Raw genomic sequence first — 18,188 nt, forward strand, 5'->3', positions numbered from 1 at the left:
ATTGATATTCACATGCTCACTCGCCGTCAGGGTTCCCTCAAAGTTCTGGAAAAGGAGTGCTCTCGCCGTGCCGTGGTGTGGTTCGCCTAAGCAGAGGACACTACCGGATGTCTCTCGGACCTTATCAGTGTCTCTAATCATCCTCCATAACAAAACTGTACCAAACGCCCGTGTCCTTTCATCCCAGCGGTACTGGGTCCCGTGGATAATACACTGCCGGGTTTGTGCTGTTACCCCATGATCTCGGAAAGTAGGCTGGTATCCGGTTGTGATATTGTAGAAGTTCGCAAAAACCGGCCGGCCTTGAAGCGCTTCTTCATATGGACCCCATTCTGTCACCCACGGGGTGTGGGGGGGGGGATTCGTCTCATCTATTCAATCTATCAGAAGAAAATTATTTATACCCCAAAACTAGGAAAGCATATAGTCAACTATAGGATCATATAATAATAATATGTCTTTTTAGTGGTCTTTCTAGTAGTCCTTCTAGTAGTCCTTCTAGTAGTCCTTTTCAATGTACCTAGAAGGCGGCAGAAAATATCAACTGACGGATCAATCGATTGTATACATCAACCAATTGCACAAAGTGCTGTAGGTAGCCTCGGCAGGGTACCTATAGTACGCTAGTTTGACACCATAGACATAGCTTTTGTACTACTTATTATCTGATTTCTTGACTGATCTTTTGCGGCCTTTGAATAAAGCAATTGAACTGGTTCAACACTATATAATTACTACTCAGTATACAGCATATATTTATAAATTATTAATTAAATGGTAGGCAAGTTGCTACGACTTTAACTATATATGCCATTTACTCCTAGCCTTGTAAATTGAGGGTGGATGACTAAATTACTGACTAGGCCCTGGGGTAGCAATATAATCCAATGAGATATTTCTAGGTGGCATACGTAGTCGCCCGCACATAGGCGACCACTTCAATGCTTCCAAAGAACATCGAGCAAAAATCAGCCTCTCCCATCTTCGTTTGCTTCCCTTAATTCTTCTTTGTCCATTATGAATACTTCCATATCTCCAGGTTCCAAACCGGCAGTATCGCTGACAGGCCCTACTGGAGCTTTTATGGTGGAGTTGCTGATCTGGAACGGATCGCCCTTCAAAGATCACTGGGCGTACTTTGTTGGGTCGCATGCAGATCCTAATATCGGCGTAAAGATACACGCGACAGGTAATGTGAGAAGTGGCTTCGAGTTCGAAATCAAGCGCAGTGAAAACTTGCAAACAACCGACGATATTCCTTCGACAAGGGTCCCACTGCAATGGGTCGACGCAAAATACTTTGAGGAGAAGGCTATGTTTAACGACGGAGAATATAAAATCGACCATATGCCTGTCTGTGGCTTTGAGAGGAGTGCTTACGAGATCAAAGCTCCAGGGAAAATTTTGAACACAATCCGTGACGGTGTGAGTCTCTAATGCAGCTGCATCCCTAATTTGGCCCCTAGAATGCATGCCATGTGTGTCTCTGTCCTTAAAGCCACACTTGCGAGGATTTATATATGGCTCTCTATTGTGTCACTGGGCTATATATGCTAATTCGGATATTCTAGTCCAAACCAGGTAGGAAAGTCATTCAGAGGGACTGCCAGACATGGATTGTCGAGTCTGCCGATCAACTTCGCCGTGACAATATTTTCAGCAATGAGGTTGTTGCTTACCTTCACGCAATTAAACAATGATGGTGGATTGAATCAGTGGTTGAGCCTGGTCTCTTTCCTAGCAATAGTTCCTCTCCATCTCCTATGAAATCTTCCCTGAAGTGTCCACCATTTTGTCGTCCATCTATCGGTCGGACACAGTTCTTGAGAGATTTGTTCTTAGAGGGGTTCCCTAAACAGGGCATACAATAATTTATCCACCCGTACGTGGAACCTGATGCATAAATACTCGGTACATGCAACCACTTTCAGTTATAGTGGGCATGCTCGCCCGATTAATCATTATTATTAGCGAGGTGAGACGATTTATTCTCACTGGTCTTGTCTGTGTCAACTGTGTCAACTGTGTCAACTGTGGCTGCCCCGCTTGGGCTGATGCTCTTAATGCACATCGTATTATCTGTCCAATAACACTGCTTCAGACATGAACATTCTGACGCAGAATCTTGTTCTGCAAGGGTGCTAATCGTCAATTTCAAGGGAAAGTGGGTCAAGTCCAAAAGAACAAAGCGTTCCAACAAGAATAATCATGGAACGCTGGGACGAGGGTACATATCCCTTTCACGGGTTCCCCGCATCTCGAGCCGAAGTGCCACATGTCCTAGCCAAGTAGGGATAGACGGTTGCTTATTTTATGATGGGAAAGAGAGTTGCTGAAGTGTCGATCTTAATTTCCGACCTTGAACCCCGGCTTTGTGAAGCACATGCAGTAGTAGTGCCGTTTAGTGCAGTAATCATACTCATCACACAGTACATGATCAATCCATGGATATAAATGAGAACTTATGAGGTAATATCCTGCGAGCTCATCGAATTTTGGATTGGGCCGCAAATATGCAGGTCTTCGCAGATGAGGTCCGTATGACAGAATTTAGAACATTTAGAACAACTGGAGGATGGCAACCTGGTTGGAATGACTTCTATAAGATTTAGATTGTAGTATTTAGGTAAAACATGCAACAAATGTTGTATCATCTTCATGATCTCTTTTTTTTTTTTTTTTTCTCTTTCTCAAAACTTCAAGCCCCTATAGTGGGACCTCACGCCACATTGAATGTCCAGCCGTCTTGGAAATCTCGACGCAGACTTTGAATATTACATCAAAAAAGACTTCATTGGAACAGCTTTCAATAGAGCATTTCCACAGCGCTGTGAATTCATTAACTACTCCGTACATATGCCTACAATGATTGGTCGTCCAAAGTCTTGCCATCAAAGAATTCGCGTGACTCCACTTCACCTCGTGGCTTTTGCTGTTGTAGCCTACAGTACTGCTCGGTGACCATGTGAATCGCGACTCCATCCCACGACAGCTGTTTTATGACATTCACTGACATCTACCATTGCTTTGAAACTGCCGAACGCAGTGTGATCGTCGTTGCGAGGATGCTGGCACCGCGTGAACACAGACCCCTACGTGGTGGTTTTTTGTGGGGTCAGCCAGTGGCTGCCAATAGGATATGCGAGGCTTGCCATCAGATCGTCAAAAACTCAATCTCGCTTGACTATTGATTCCGGTTTTAGCAACGAAAAAAACATGGCATTGGGCTAATGATTTCCCCAGGCCTAACACGGGAGCTGGGGTATAAAGACAATGGGACCTATCGTCTTAGTCAAATTCTTTCCGCTCATTTGGCTCTTCCCATAACGCTATATTCGTCATGCTTTTTGGTCGCCTTCTTGGCGTGGCCGCGCTTGCTGCCATTGTTAAGGCTGTGGAGCTATCGGGCTATGAGTACATCGTGGTTGGCTCTGGGGCAGGAGGTGGTCCTTTAGCGGCGCGACTCGCCCTGGCAGGTCATCGCACGCTTCTTATCGAAGCTGGAGATGACCAAGGAGCGAATTTAAACTATACTGTCCCTGCTTTCTCTGCGACAGCATCCGAGGATGAAGCTCTGACATGGAACTTTTACGTCAAGCACTACGCCGATGAGTCTCGGCAAAAGCTCGACTTCAAGACAACGTACGAAACCCCCGACGGCAAAGAGTACACGGGCTTGGATCCACCGGCGGGGTCCACGATGAAAGGCACACTTTACCCCCGTACTGGAACCCTTGGTGGTTGCACGGCACACAATGCCCTTGTCACCGTCTACCCGCACGACTCTGATTTCGAATACCTTGCCACACTCACCGGGGATGGGTCATGGTCACCCGACAATATGCGCAAGTACTTCAAGCGCATGGAGAACAACCGCTATCTACTCCCATTACTCAAGGGCCACGGCTATGATGGCTGGTTAAGCACCGAGACCGCACCACTAAGCATTGTTCTAGAAGACCCCCAACTTCTAAGCTTGCTGCTTGGTGGAGCATTTTCCCTAGGCAATGTGACCAAGTCAGTTTTCAACATCGGTACCCTACTCGCAGGAGACGCAAACTCGGCCGCAAACCACCGCGATACCTCACCGGGATACTACCAAGTCCCCCTGGCATCCGATGAAAGCTCTCGTAACGGCCCTCGCGAGTTCGTGACCACCGTTAGGGATGCGAAGAATGCCGACGGCTCCAAGAAATTCCCACTTGACATCCGTATGAACTGCCATGTGACCAAGGTCACCTTTGACGAGAGCACCCCTCCCCGCGCAACAGGCGTCGAGTTCCTCGACGGGAAGTATCTATACAGCGCTAGTCCCCGCTCTAAGACGGCGGGTAAGGGAACACCAGGCTCAGCAGCAGCTTCGCGCGAAGTCATCGTCTCCGGTGGCGTGTACAACTCGCCTCAAATCCTGAAGCTTAGTGGTGTTGGACCAGCAGAGGAGCTCCAGAAATTCGGAATCAAGGTGATCTCCAACCTTCCCGGCGTGGGTACGAATTTGCAAGACCACTACGAGACTGCCGTGCAAGGTCATGTCCCAAAGAACTTCACAGCCCTTGATGGATGCACGTTCAATCACGGTGATGATCCCTGTCTTGACCGTTGGAATAAGCCAGTTCTTGGTAACCACGGTATCTACTCATCCAATGGATTCGGAGCTGCAATGCTCTATAAGAGCTCTGTCACCGCGGATGACAGCTTCGATGTGTTTGTGTTCGGCGGTCCTATCAACTTCCGGGGATACTTCCCTGGATACGGTGTCAATATCACCGAGCGCCATGACTGGTTCACTTGGGCTGTTCTAAAAGCCCACCCTCGTAACACTGCTGGGACTGTGATGCTCCGCTCTGCCGATCCGCTCGATATGCCCGATATTACTTTCAACTACTTTGACACTGGCTCTGGTGACTATCAGAAGGATCTGGAGGCTATCACAGAGGCCATTGGTGTTGCGCGTGGCGCCTTCGACCGCCAGCTGGTTGATGTGTCTGAGGTCCTCCCTGGTGATGATGTCAAGACTGATGAAGAGATCCATGACTACATTAAGAATACGGCCTGGGGTCACCATGCTTCCTGTACTTGCCCCATTGGATCTGATGATGATCCCATGGCTGTTTTGAACTCCAATTTCCAAGTTCGCGGCGTATCAGGCCTTCGTGTTGTGGATGCCTCTGTGTATCCCCGTATCCCCGGAACGTTCACTGCTCTTTCCACTTTCTTGGTGGCTGAAAAGGCAGCTGATGTGATTCTTGATGCAGCGAAAGCGAGTCAGTGAGCTTATTTATTTACTACCCCTATATTATAATCATTATGAGAGCGAGATTCAAGTCGTGGATCCCCCGTGTGTACATATTTGACCAATGTCTGGTCTTTTGGAAAGCAGCAATTAATTTTCAGCTGAATTCTTTCACTCAGAGATATTCTCAGAAACGGACATATATTTCTTCAGTAACGCCGATGTGTTCCAGGGCTCAGTTATATGTTTGAATTCATGGTCGCTCTAACGCAAAAATAAAAAGGTCGTTCCCCTCTTCTTCGAAATCACCGACAATCTTGAATCCGCACTTTTCTAGGACACGGCAACTCCCACGGTTCTTCTTTTCACAAAGAGCAAACGCCTTCTCGACCTCTGCCGGAGCATCCTCACCGTCAATTGTTCGACGCGCCAGATTCCACCACATCTTCAACATCAATTGCAAAGCTTCTGTCGCATACCCTTTCCCCCAAGAAGATGGATGCACTGCATATCCAATTTCAGGGAAGGGGTCTACTTGATTGATGCTAAGGGATCCAACGACTCGTTCTTCTGTTTCCGGGATTGACTTGTCCACAATGGCATAATTAAATGAACGGCCGATGATATCGGAGGGACCACTTGTGAAGATCTTGGTTGCCATCCATTCACGGGTTTCTTCAATTGATTTGAATGGTGTTTTGGGGTGGCTGGTAAAGTTAGCATTGTGGACATTCCTCATCAATACCTACATACGTAGGCGATGATCTTTACTCACTTCATTTCTGCGACTTCGGGCCGGGAACGAATGGCGAACAGTGCGGCGGCATCGGCGTCGGTAATTGGCCGAAGAAGGACTCGGTCACTCTCAATTGAGGGCCCTGGCGATGGGACGATCACATAGGTGGGTTGTTCAGGTAGACTCATGTTGAAGGTATTTTATTTCTTTATATTTCGGAGAATATTCTTGAAGGTGAAGATCGTAAAGAATAAATAGGAAAATTGGGCGGCAGCGCTAAGCCAGTCCCAGACTCCGATTGACTCACAAATCAACGTGTATCGGCATCCCGAATACTGGGAGTGAGTCACTGTATACATATGTATGCATTCCTTTCCAATGTGTTAGCTTTTATAATTTTCTACAAAGATTCCCAATAATGACAGTTTAAAGCAAGGCAGAACTTTTTATTTTAAGGTAGCCATGACAATATGTTTTCGATGCCCGAAACCGGGCCCCGCATCGCCGGTGGCCACTAAGCCCTAAATTCGGCAGGGTTACTGACCGGTCCGGTTCGACATCAGGTTCACGGTGAAGGCAGGTCATGTCACAGGGCTTAATTTGCCAACATAGTGCAAATCATGACCACAAGATATTGAGTTTCCTGAGCCCACGCTTCGGCTTAGGTTCCGGCTCGGGATTTTTGTGCCAGCTTTCGATGAAAGGCCGAATGGGAATTGCCGCCAGTGGGATGATCTTCGTCTTCGCCCAAAATTTGTGGGCAAAATACACGATAAGGATAAACGGCAGGTTGAAATATGTCGAAACAAAGGTTGCAGTACTCCAGTGACCGCGCATAAATGTCGTGAAACCTCCGGTGAAGAAAAGAACAATATATATGACCAACGAGATCCAAGTTATGTATGGCTGGAAAGGGGCTGCCCATGGGAGCTCCTTGAAGCGATCAATTCCCTGCTTCTTGCATCCATAGTAGAATCTGAGATAGACAATGCAGATGCAGATCAAGTTCACTAGAGTCGAGATGGACACAAGATTTTGTAGCCATGTGAATACCGTACTAGCTGAATCGGAAAGACTCATGTATCCAAGTGCCATGAAAACGCCATAGAGCGCGACAGCAACCCAGGGGATACCAAAGCGGTTGATACGTTTGAAGACAGCAGGAGCGTGACCCTGGGTTGCCATACCGTACAGGATTCTGGAACCACCCAGGATATTGCTATTCCCGGAAGACCATGCTGAGGTGAGAACGACTGCGTTGATAATTGAGGGAACCACCTTAATACCGGCATGGCGGGCTGCGATAACGAAAGGCGACTGCGAGGCTGTTCCGGACGAACCCAGAAGATTTGGATCGGCAGATGAAACAATCAGGCCGACCATGAAGATTGTGATCACGTAGAACATCAAGATGCGGATGAAGATACGTCTGGCGGCCATAGGGATAGCGTGACGAGGATTTCGAGTCTCGGCTGCGGCGAGAGTGAAGTTTTCGATACCAGAGTAGGCGAAGAGAGCGTTGTCGAAAGTTTTCCAAAATCCTAAAAACCGACCAAGGGACCCGCCCACTCCCAAGTACTGGACGAAGGGACCATAGGGGGCTTTCCAGTAGGCAAATCCGATGGACTCGCCATTCGGGGCGCCGCCGCAGGTAATCACCTATCAAAATGAATTAGCACGCAAGGTAAACATATTCCGGGCTTGAAGGGGGCAATCACCAGGGCCATTATGTTTATACCAATAATGAGCATGATTTTGAGAATAGAAAATCCAAACTCAAGCTCTCCATATACGCGAACAAAGACAAACGCAGTAGAAAGCATGAGAAATCCAAGCGCCGTGATCCATATTGCGTTGTTGACAGTGATCCAGAATTCAATGATGACAGCCGCAGCGACAATTTCCGAAGGGATCGATACAGCGTAGGAGTATACCTGGTTCCACCCGTTGGCGAACGCTAGCGCGGGGTCACAGAATATCTCTGCGTATCGAATAACACCACCATTTAGAGGTACCAGAGCTCCCATTTCACCAACCGCGAAGACGACACTCGAAACAGTAGCACCGATGATTGTATATGCCAAGAACGCACCCAATGGTCCAGCTTCCACGATGGCACGGCCCGAACTGAGGAAAATACCCGTCCCCACCGTACCGGCGAGAGCAATCATCTGGATGTGTCGCTGATGGAGACCCTGTCTGAACTCGCGAACCTCCTTGAGCTGGCCCGCGGCATTCTCTATGTCGTTATTTTCCCTCATTTCGTCGTCTTCGTAGTTTGGAACTTTTGAGTTGGACGCAATTGGGGTATTAATGCCATTGGCGTCCTTCAAAAGATGGGTCGTTATAACAGGTGACATTGCAAACCCCGTGGCGTGACACAAAGTCCTTGAAAAGGAAAAGACCTAAGATATGTAATAACATTATTATTGCTCGTACTTTTGCACATAACTAATTATTCTTTCAATTGCGCAGATCGTGGCCCCCAGGTATAGTTGGACAATAACAGCTACTTATAAACGGCGAATTTGCAATCCACATGTTGCTGTTGGCTACTGGACCGGGTCCCTTATTAAAACGCGGCTTTCGCGTAAAACGAAAAAAAGGAAAGAAAAAAGAAACTTTTCAGCGGGGTTTAAATAGGGCATCTATTTACTCCCCGGGGTCCTCATCTGCTGCCCAGATGTGGAGCATCTCCCGCAAGAGTGGGCCACGCTTTGTCAGATTTGGATTGATCCGGGACTATCGCCAGATAGATACATGTGTCGCGTTTCAGAATACTCCATCAGTGTTGTGTAGCTTGGAGGTTGGACCGCTTCAGCCGCGATAAGCATCTTATATTGTAATATAGTCCGGGATGGGCGGTTTGATGAGAATATAAAAACAAAATAGAAACGAATTACAGTCTAGACTTTTCCATTCTCGAAGATGGGGCTTTTATCCAGTGTAGTGAGTTATTATTATTCCACTATTAGTACTAAGTCTTGCGGACAAGAAACATATCATTGCACCCACCTCACCGTAGGAGCCAAAGGTTCTAGGGTTGATGTAGTCATATATGTGGCATTTTATCCTAACATCTTCTCCCCTCTATAAGGCTGATTTGTTTCTCTATTTCATTGGTCTTCTAAGGTTGCATACAGTGCATGCATATCAGATGCCAAGTCTGTCTTTTCCGTGTATGCCATTATGTATGAGCTCTTTCACTTCAGTTCACCTTATTCATTTTTAATTTTTCTCTCTGTTTACTTTGATTCCTTTACTGTTTAAGGCTTTGGCCAACCTGTATTCTACCTTTCTTTTTCTATATAGTAGCTATTACACATCTAGTGATATATGACTTTCCAGTTATATGTCCATATATATGTATAATTTTTATATACGTGATGAAAAGAGAACCCAATGGATTTCTATGAAAAGGGCAGCAATAGACCAAGAGCTGTAAATAAGTCAGAATTTAGTATTCTAGCAGTCAGTTCCCGTACTGGGAAGGTGTTCCTTGGCTTCTTCTTTTTCCTCGCTGCACTTTCAATTTCCTACAATCCCTCATTCATCTCTCACTTCCGACACTATTTAAAGGTGTTCCTCGCCCAAACAAGCTCCCCCTTCTTACAATCACCGCACCACAACGTTGGGATCTCAATTAACTCGTACTTGATGTACCCAACCACATACGAATATAGAAAACTTCAATTTTTCCTCTGCCCGTACCCAACCCCACTAACCCCACTATGCGCACAGAAACTCTAGGCGAGAGTCCCCAGCGCCGCACCGAACACTCTGCTATCCGCAAAATGGCCAACCCCTGTATAGAACCAGTGCCTCATATATGATGATAGGGCAAATTGTCGAACGCCAGCCTCTTCGGTTGGCTTCCGACACAAAAGGGCCGGTTCAGACCTGCTACTTACGCAATATGATGGCTCATCGAAGTATGGCACCGGCCTGGGATAAAAGCATGCACCGACAGATAGACGTCCAAGCTTTCGTTGTCCTTAAAATCCATAAAACAATTGTGGAAATAGCGTGGTTGCCATGGAACTAACTCCTGGACCTTTTGTTGCACGTGGTAGTTTTTGACCTTTTGCGTCAAGGACAAGGGCAAGGATAAATACAAGAATGGCGGCGATGGTGACGGTGACGGCAATACTTCTATCACTTTGAAGAATGTTCTACCGAAGCGTAAGGCTCCAGAAACTCCCGATACCGCAGAAACGCCTAAGAAGGCCAAGAAGGCCAAGGCAAGGAAAGGAAAGGCCAATCCCAGATCCTCCTTCTTATTAACCCACAACGCCTCTTTGGGTCGGTCTAAGACCGTGCTATCTATGAATTTTCACTCGAATGGCCTGTAGCATATCGCATATACGATGAACAAAGGGCTATGGATATTTTAGGGCGTTTCCGAGAAGTGTATAAACGTGTTAATAACGACTATAATATGTTCCATACAGGCATGATTGTAAAGAGATGGTGGTAGTTGAGTGATATAACGCAGATTTTGCTGTATTTGATCCATATTGTCGACATCGGGTTCTTGCTTCGCACAGTCGTCCGGTAGCTCTTGGTGGTCAGTCTCCATGGCTTCATTGTCCGGGTTGCGCAGTAGTAGAGCGTTGTACCCACCGTTGGACTAGCTCGCTCCGAAGGATTTCTCTGAACTCGATATTTCAAAGACCGGTGTCTCTATCCAAATTGTTATGGATGTCAGCAAAATCCAAGCCACCGCGAGTTAAGCGCCACAAGCTCATGCGGTCACATCCTAAAGTTTTTTATCCCACAATATCATCTCCCAAGTTATTCAGCCAATCCCCGAATTACTCTGTCGTCACATAATTACACATAACGGCTTGTTTACGAGGTCAGAATGATCGTTTCATTAAGCAGTGGAAAGTGGGAATGTGAAAGTCTGTCCGAACACCTCCAATATCGTCCGGGGATAACTGATTCACCCGTTAGGTTGATACCTAGGTACATTTACTTGACATTAATCAAGATAACACACAAGATTTCCGAGTCCAACCACCCGGTGAACCTTGTGTTTAATAGATAACCGAAATATGACCAAGTAGATCCTGCAGCCCAGGTCTCCTCGGACCCGGAGAATGCACTTCATTTCAAACTAAGGGCATCAACACCATCATACGGAATTCCAAAGCTCTCGAGCAGGTTGGTTGCAGCGGTTTCACCCGACTTGTAAGCACCATGCACGCAGCCATTACCAACAATAGTACAATGCTCACCGGCGAACTGTAAGCGACTGGCTTTGTGGTTTTCCAACGCATCAACCAGAAGCTGCGGCTCATCTCCAACCTTGTCGGCGGAGTAACTCCCATACCCAGCCAGCGGGTCCTGGGTCCAATGTGTAGTTTCAACATTGATCAGACGGGGCAAAGCCTTGTAGGGTTCTGTACGGAATAGTTTGAAAAGCGGTTCAAAAAATAGATATATCTCCTTCGGATCTTGCATACTCTCGACGCGTTGCGTCAGAGGCTCCGCAATCTGTACGCACAGCTCTTTGCTGCCCGTCATGATCCATAGGTTGATTGTCACGGTAGCGTAGTTGAGGATATTATCATTCTCCCCGATGGAGAATATGCTGGGGGTGGACTGCATGGATGACCCGGACGAAGCATCCGATTCATCTGGCGGAGATGGGTAGAAGACGAACTGGTCATTCTCCTTTGACCAGAAAACGTCGGCGAATTCAAAAAACACTTTGCCCAAGGCGCCGTAGCTGAACTTGGACATGCCCTCTTGGATGTCACTCGGCAAGGGCGGGTTGAATGAGATGAGGTTGTGGTGATAGACGCCCAGTGGGCTAGTCATGATAACTGCATCTCCCCCAATGCACCCGATTTCTCCAGCAGCATCCTTGTACCGGACTTGAGCTGGCGCGGTCCCGTCTTCGTTCCACTCCACGTCCTCGACATGGTGGTTGAGCCTGATGATGCTCGGATCGCTTCGGAGAGACTCTGCAGTCCAGTTCACGATCCGATCATAGCCGCCCTTCATATATAGATTGCGCTCGGTGATGAAGTAAGAGAGATGTTTGGACGAGGCTTGATCCGTACTAGTGCCGATCCACAATTCCACCTCGCGGACAGCCTGCGGAGCCCAATCACGCTCGTCTTCGGTGATGAGCTGGTGTTGGAGGACGAACTCTTTCGCGAATTCGTGGACAGGACGGTCCTCAGCCTCCGGGTTAGTTTCGTAAAACCACTCGCAGTAATCCGCAAACTCGTCTGCGACTTTCTTAGCTTTGAACTGGGATCCAGTTCGCCCTTCTCTGGTGAAGTACAGAGGAACACCATCGTCATAATAATATGGGATAGATAGCTGGGGAATTAGTTTCACTAGGATGTTCTGGGAAGTTTCATGCATCCAAGCGGCACCTGTTGACTATCAGCACAATCTCGTTTTGCTCGCACCCCCCTATTCCGATCTCCGTTTCAGGTTCGTATTGTTATCTTACCAATATCTCGGACATGGTCACCTTTTCGACTGGTCAAGATTCTTCCACCAATGCGATCGCGTGCTTCTAATACCACCACTTCACAACCATGGCGGTGCAGGACAGCTGCGGCATGCAGTCCAGAAACTCCAGCGCCCACCACAATCACCTTCTTGCGCTCCGACCTCGCTGCGTGTGTTCCCTCGATCAACTCCTTCGGAGTCACATCGAACGCAACCAGGTCGGAGCAACAATTACTAGGTTTTATGGGATTAATTCCCGTGATGGGAGAAGAAAGGTGAAAAGATTGAGCCATTCTGAGTTGACAAGTTGACATTCGATGTTGAAGTTATTGAGCAAACAAGGATCAAAAAACAAGGATCACGTTGAACAGAAGTTGAGGGGGTTTAGGCTGTGTTATCGCAGTGCATAGTGACCATGGGGGGGCTTTGGTCTTATTGGCTTTTATTGCCAGCAGAAAATTGGCTATCTACGTAGTTTTCTGTGTTATTATGGGGTAATAACCAATTGGATAAGCACTTCTAGTCACATGGATATGTAGATCCATATATTAGATATGGAAAGATATTTTTCTATACTCCGTACTCTGTATAAGAATTATGAATTACTTGCACATTTGTAAACATCTCAAATGATATTTCCAGAGGATATTGAGAAGACAACAAAATAGTGGAATCATAACATTTATCCAAGTCCGATATGGTTAGATATAGAGGCCATATAAACGACCGACTATTTTGGTTATTACCCACTTTCTATAAAAACTTGTCATCAGGTTGATACATATAACAATAATAATTAGTATGAAAATAACTTTGCAAATGGCGGAGATACAAGCGGTGAATCTCCAATGCCAATAAAAGCAAAGTCCGCAGTGGTCACTATGCATTGCGATAGACTGTGAGGGGAAACCTTGGAGTGAATCTACAAATGTAATATTCCAAGGTATTTTTCGACATAGTCAAATTCTCCACGGAGTAGCAAACAATCTTATCGTCATTAATCTTATCGTCATTCTCCTTACTGATTCATGTCTTCATGTCCCCCTAATCTGATCAGACCCACATCCTGCCCGCATGTACCCGCATCGACTTGCGAATCACGAGGGACATTTGGCGCGGTTGGCCGGGATTGCCCACGTGAGTCTTAAATAACGTCCAATCAGATCAACGATGTAGATAACGTCCCGGGTCGTGACCTTTGAGTCCACCGATGAGTTCAACAATGACAACTTTGCGGAACGGATCCCGAGTTAGCATTGCAGTTTATTACAGAGATAGCGAGAAGCAGAAAAAAGACCTGAAAGCAAATTTATTGCTCAGTCTTAAGTCAGTCAAATCGTCGGAAAGAAGAAAGAAAAGGAGAAAGGTAAGGAGTAAACAACATTCCAATACAGAGGGCGTGTGACTCAAGGCGACTTTCCCGCCTGGGTAGCTGCCTTCCCAATCAGTCACATACCCTCAACACTTCTAAGGTTACTCCTGCACCAATACATTCCAGGTTAGCCTTAGCAAACTGCCCAGGTGATTTTACATTATGACGCAAGAGGTTGACACAGCTCTAAAAAGCATCCATGGATGTTTCTTATACTTCTAAGTGAGAATCTACCACCTTGAAAATCAAAAGCGAATCATCACGGTTTGATATTCATGTCCCTTCTATCGAGTGGAAATGACACGGGTTTCCTCTTCTAAATCTTCTATCTCCAGTTTCTACACGGTATCGCATTTCTCACAGTGCAGTATCACCTCAGATGTTGCATCAGAACAGTATCGACCAATGAGAGATGTGATAACCCCGTGAACGCCAGATTGTTTGATGTCAGAGAATGATATGGTTAAAACACAGATCCTAATATGCATACAGGTATGCATGGACCTACCTAGGTCGGCCTAGCTTGAGGAAGTTTAAAGATACGCGGTGTGTTCTTTCGCGCAACTACCGCCATCTGTTGAACTTGTAAACAAAGGTTTGGATTCGACGACGTGGCGCATATTCGAGCTTCAACAGACTGAAGTGCTGTCATGTAACTGTTATGAAGGTCCTTAGTCGATGTTGGTGTATTGATGTAGGGGCAAACCAAAGTAAACCATTGTCTAACAGGGTAGCATAATACCTCAGCTAAGGTCCAAGATAAAGCTCTATCATAGTAAGCTAAAGGTGAAGATAATGAAACTTGTAATAAGTATATCATGGACAAAGACCTCGATGCAATGGCCATTTGAGATATCGCATTTCCCGCAGGCAAGGCCTTTGCCCATATCTCTAACTTGAATGCGGCATCTGGTTGGTCAGGTACCATCCAAGATAGCATAGCCCTGGAGCTTAAGTGGAAGAAGCTCCGATAAGCCCTAATTATGCGTGCTATCTATAGTCTTAAGCTTTGGGCTTTGATAAATTGTAGACTAGAGGATTTCTCCTAGAGGTTTGGTCAACTCAAGCGCGCTGTTTAAGGATGTTAAACTAATCAGATGCTGTCTTGCTGTTCCAATGTTATCTTAAGTTTCCACTTGAAAAACGCCCGGGGAAAAAACGAACGATGCTACGGAGTATGGAAAACCAAGTTACATAGTTAGATGCCAAGTGATCTCTAGGTTGGAACGCTGGAGCTCCCCTTTCGCCCAAAACACGTCACATGTGGCCTGAACCTGTTACATAGGAGAAATGTGAAAAGACTGAGCGATTCTACATTGTAAACTTCACACTCGGGTTCGAAGTTTCGGAGTAAATAAGGGTCACACGACCAGAAGTTGATATCGGGAGGGGATATGAGGCCATAATAAGCCCACTTGAGGTCAACGGCAGCTATCTGGAACCGCCCTAAAGGCAAATATATTTTTCTGATCTAATCTAAACCAATATGATTTGATATATAAAGTGAAATAATGCATACATATATAATAAAAACAAAGGAAATTTATTAGGTTCAAATGTTGTCCTTGGAAATGCTTAGCCTGTTGTTTCAAGGCTTATCTCTTCCAGGACAGCCCCACATGTCGAAAATTCTTATCCTCGCAATTTTCCCTTTTCTTTTCTTTTCTCCTCATCTCATAGAGACTCTTTTCTCAGTAAAATGTCTCCAGCATGACTGGCTTGCCAGGTCGGGTTTCAATCAGATTCCGATTTTGAATTTAGCAATGGAAGACGACCTACTACTCAATGGCACTGAGCGCATTTGCGTTGACGGGGAGGTCGCATTAATTCCCACACCCACCAATTCTCCAAATGATCCACTGAACTGGAGCCCCTGGAGACGGTATTGGCATTCACTTTTGGTCCTTGTGTTTGTTGCCCTGACCGCCGCAACCGCCAATGATGCCAGCAGCGCTGGAAATGGCATGAACGCCGAACTGGGTATCACCTGGGACCAAATCAACATTGCCGCTGGCGTCTTGTTTGTCGCCATTGGATATACCACATTGCTACTCGGCCCAGCACCTTTCTTATATGGAAGACGTATCTCCTATCTGATTTGTCTGGTGTTTTCCGTCGTTGGCTCCATCGGGCTAGCCCGCACACAAAATGTCAGAGACAACATCTGGAGCCAATTTTTTGTCGGCGCCTCCGAATCCTGTGCCGAGGCGCTTGCCCAGCTGTCTCTTTCTGATCTGTTCTTTCAGCATCAAAGAGGTCTGGTACTGGGATTATACGTTCTTGCCACCAGTATCGGTACCTTCATGGGACCCATGGTGTCCAGCTTTATCGTCGACTCTCCCCTGGGATGGAGATGGGTGGGCTGGCTTGCTGTCATTATATCCGGAGGCTTGATCGTTATCTTTTACTTCACACTGGAGGAAACATCTTTCGATCGGAACAACCCTATTCACGGACATGATGCATCTCCTAGCAATGCTGAACGCACATCGAATGATGTAGCACTGAATAAAAAGGAGGGACCGATTGCGAGCGTGCAGCCGACACCCTCCGACCGTGAACTCGACGAAGAATGCGGCCAGGAAAAAGGAAAGACGTATTTCCAGCGCATCGCCCTGATCACCCCATCGCCAACCCTGGTGGGGACGGGCTTCAAGCAGTATGGCCGTCGCCTGTTGCACACACTGCGCGTCTTCACCTTCCCGGCAGTCCTCTACTCGGGTCTTCAATGGGGTGCCCAGGACGCCTGGCTGACCTTCTACCTCACCGTTGAAACGGACAATTGGTACGAGGCGCCCTGGAACTACACCGATGCCGCCGTGGGTATCATGAACGTGCCGACCCTGATCGGGTCAGTCCTCGGCTGCATTTACGGTGGATGGTTCTCCGACTTCTTCGTGATGTGGATGGCCAAGCGAAACAAGGGCATCTTCGAGGCTGAGCAGCGTCTCTGGCTCCTGTTGCCTGTAGCGTTTATTGGCCCTGCTGGTCTCATGCTCTTCGGGATTGGCTCAGATAAAGGCTGGGACTGGCATATGCCATATCTTGGACTGGGTTTCATTGGTTTCGGCTGGGGCTGTGCAGGCGATCTTAGCATGGCGTATCTCATGGATGCGTACCCGGATATGGTGCTGGAGGGCATGGTCGGTGTCTCTGTCATCAACAACACTATTGGTTGTCTTTTCACATTCACCGCTCAGAATTGGTTGGATGCGCAGAGTCTTGCGCAGGTTTTCATTGCGATTGGCGTTTTGAGCTTCTGCTTTATTATGACCACTGTCCCGATGATTTACTGGGGCAAGAAGTGTCGGAAGATGACTCGGAAGCAGTACGAAGCTTTCCTGCTGGTTCGTGATGGACCTTCTTAGTTGAGGGTTTGTCTGGCTCGCCGTTGTCCTTGTATATTCCTTTGTTCATTTTGTCAACATAATTTGCAATAATCTGTATATTTTTGGAGGCTCTGGTGAAATAAGAAGGCTCCGTCTTCTCTGACTTGAATATACCATTTCTGCTTAAACCCACACTACCTAACCGTTCTGCTTCATGCTTGTGGGTCATCTTGCAGTGATTTGGCAGTTGGAGGGAGAGAAAAGATCTCGGGGATAACAGAGGAGTATTGTCATTTAAGACATCGGTTTCAATCGAGCACGAACCATCTTGGTGGCCAAATCTCCTTTGATGGGTCATTTCTACGAATAACTCGGAGATACAACTCGGACATGGCGTAATTAGAACACTTATAATGCCCCACAGATAAAATCATTACCCAGGCCCTCATAATTTATGTAAAAGGTATGTAGTACTCCTATTGTACTACAGATCAACTCAGTGTCTGTCCGCACATAGGTCGTTCTTCAACACTTCAATCTAGCCGAAATGCAATCAAAATATATCCAAGATTTATCATATTCCAAGCAAGAAATAATTGGGTAAAGAGAGAATATTAAAACTCCCAAGATGCCAGCGTCGGAAGAATTATTACCAGGCGTACGTAGTCCTCCCGCTAGTTCCCAACCATCTGGGGCCAACTACGCAAGCTGCCCCGTCATCTTCTATCCAAGCTTTCTTCAGGTGGGTCGCTAATTGATTTCAAGCCACAACTAATACATCCTGATATTCTACACATCTACAAAGTACATGTCTCGCAAGCCTGCTCCACTATGGTTTCTATTCACAGAGCCAATCGTTATCCCCGCTGTGGTGGCTGGATACATCTACGTCGCAATCAATGTGATGTCCCAAGGTTGGACATAGTAGCGCAGATCTAAGAATAAATAACGAACCCATGTTCATATAAATGTTGTTCTCGCTTGTTTACTGAGGCTAAATCCCACCGCTTATAATTCCTGTGGATTCGCCCACTTTCCTCAATT

General features: G+C 46.6%; 7 protein-coding genes across 7 annotated transcripts; 4 read left to right on the forward strand and 3 right to left on the reverse strand.

Annotated features, from left to right (window-relative positions):
• Nucleotides 1-1,017: 1,017 nt before the first annotated feature.
• On the forward strand, nucleotides 1,018-1,700 carry N7455_006250 (uncharacterized protein; the record flags this gene model as incomplete). Its single annotated transcript, XM_040959203.2, has 2 exons — nucleotides 1,018-1,425; nucleotides 1,572-1,700. 2 exons carry the CDS (start codon nucleotides 1,018-1,020, stop codon nucleotides 1,698-1,700), a joined length of 537 nt encoding a protein of 178 aa, XP_040810378.2.
• Nucleotides 1,701-3,340: 1,640 nt separating this feature from the next.
• On the forward strand, nucleotides 3,341-5,272 carry N7455_006251 (GMC family oxidoreductase; the record flags this gene model as incomplete). Its single annotated transcript, XM_040959258.2, has 1 exon — nucleotides 3,341-5,272. The coding sequence occupies one exon, from the start codon at nucleotides 3,341-3,343 to the stop codon at nucleotides 5,270-5,272; it is 1,932 nt and encodes a 643-aa protein (XP_040810328.2).
• A 214-nt stretch (nucleotides 5,273-5,486) lies between these two features.
• Nucleotides 5,487-6,157, reverse strand: N7455_006252 (GNAT family N-acetyltransferase; the record flags this gene model as incomplete). Its single annotated transcript, XM_040959259.2, has 2 exons — nucleotides 5,487-5,940; nucleotides 6,009-6,157. The coding sequence occupies 2 exons, from the start codon at nucleotides 6,155-6,157 to the stop codon at nucleotides 5,487-5,489; spliced, it is 603 nt and encodes a 200-aa protein (XP_040810364.1).
• Nucleotides 6,158-6,587: 430 nt separating this feature from the next.
• N7455_006253 (uncharacterized protein) lies at nucleotides 6,588-8,329 on the reverse strand (the record flags this gene model as incomplete). Its single annotated transcript, XM_040959255.2, has 2 exons — nucleotides 6,588-7,628; nucleotides 7,688-8,329. 2 exons carry the CDS (start codon nucleotides 8,327-8,329, stop codon nucleotides 6,588-6,590), a joined length of 1,683 nt encoding a protein of 560 aa, XP_040810304.2.
• A 1,371-nt stretch (nucleotides 8,330-9,700) lies between these two features.
• On the forward strand, nucleotides 9,701-10,321 carry N7455_006254 (uncharacterized protein; the record flags this gene model as incomplete). The annotated part of the gene is made up of 3 exons (XM_065605309.1): nucleotides 9,701-9,776; nucleotides 9,809-9,960; nucleotides 10,043-10,321. The coding sequence occupies 3 exons, from the start codon at nucleotides 9,701-9,703 to the stop codon at nucleotides 10,319-10,321; spliced, it is 507 nt and encodes a 168-aa protein (XP_065461163.1).
• A 757-nt stretch (nucleotides 10,322-11,078) lies between these two features.
• On the reverse strand, nucleotides 11,079-12,757 carry N7455_006255 (flavin monoamine oxidase family protein; the record flags this gene model as incomplete). Its single annotated transcript, XM_040959208.2, has 2 exons — nucleotides 11,079-12,361; nucleotides 12,442-12,757. The coding sequence occupies 2 exons, from the start codon at nucleotides 12,755-12,757 to the stop codon at nucleotides 11,079-11,081; spliced, it is 1,599 nt and encodes a 532-aa protein (XP_040810287.2).
• A 2,821-nt stretch (nucleotides 12,758-15,578) lies between these two features.
• Nucleotides 15,579-17,183, forward strand: N7455_006256 (uncharacterized protein; the record flags this gene model as incomplete). Its single annotated transcript, XM_040959196.2, has 1 exon — nucleotides 15,579-17,183. One exon carries the CDS (start codon nucleotides 15,579-15,581, stop codon nucleotides 17,181-17,183), a length of 1,605 nt encoding a protein of 534 aa, XP_040810323.1.
• Between the last annotated feature and the right edge of the window lie 1,005 nt (nucleotides 17,184-18,188).

This window comes from Penicillium solitum (assembly GCF_028829755.1).
Source record: "Penicillium solitum strain IBT 25940 chromosome Unknown utg000004l_segment0_segment0, whole genome shotgun sequence".
NCBI lineage: Eukaryota > Fungi > Ascomycota > Eurotiomycetes > Eurotiales > Aspergillaceae > Penicillium > Penicillium solitum.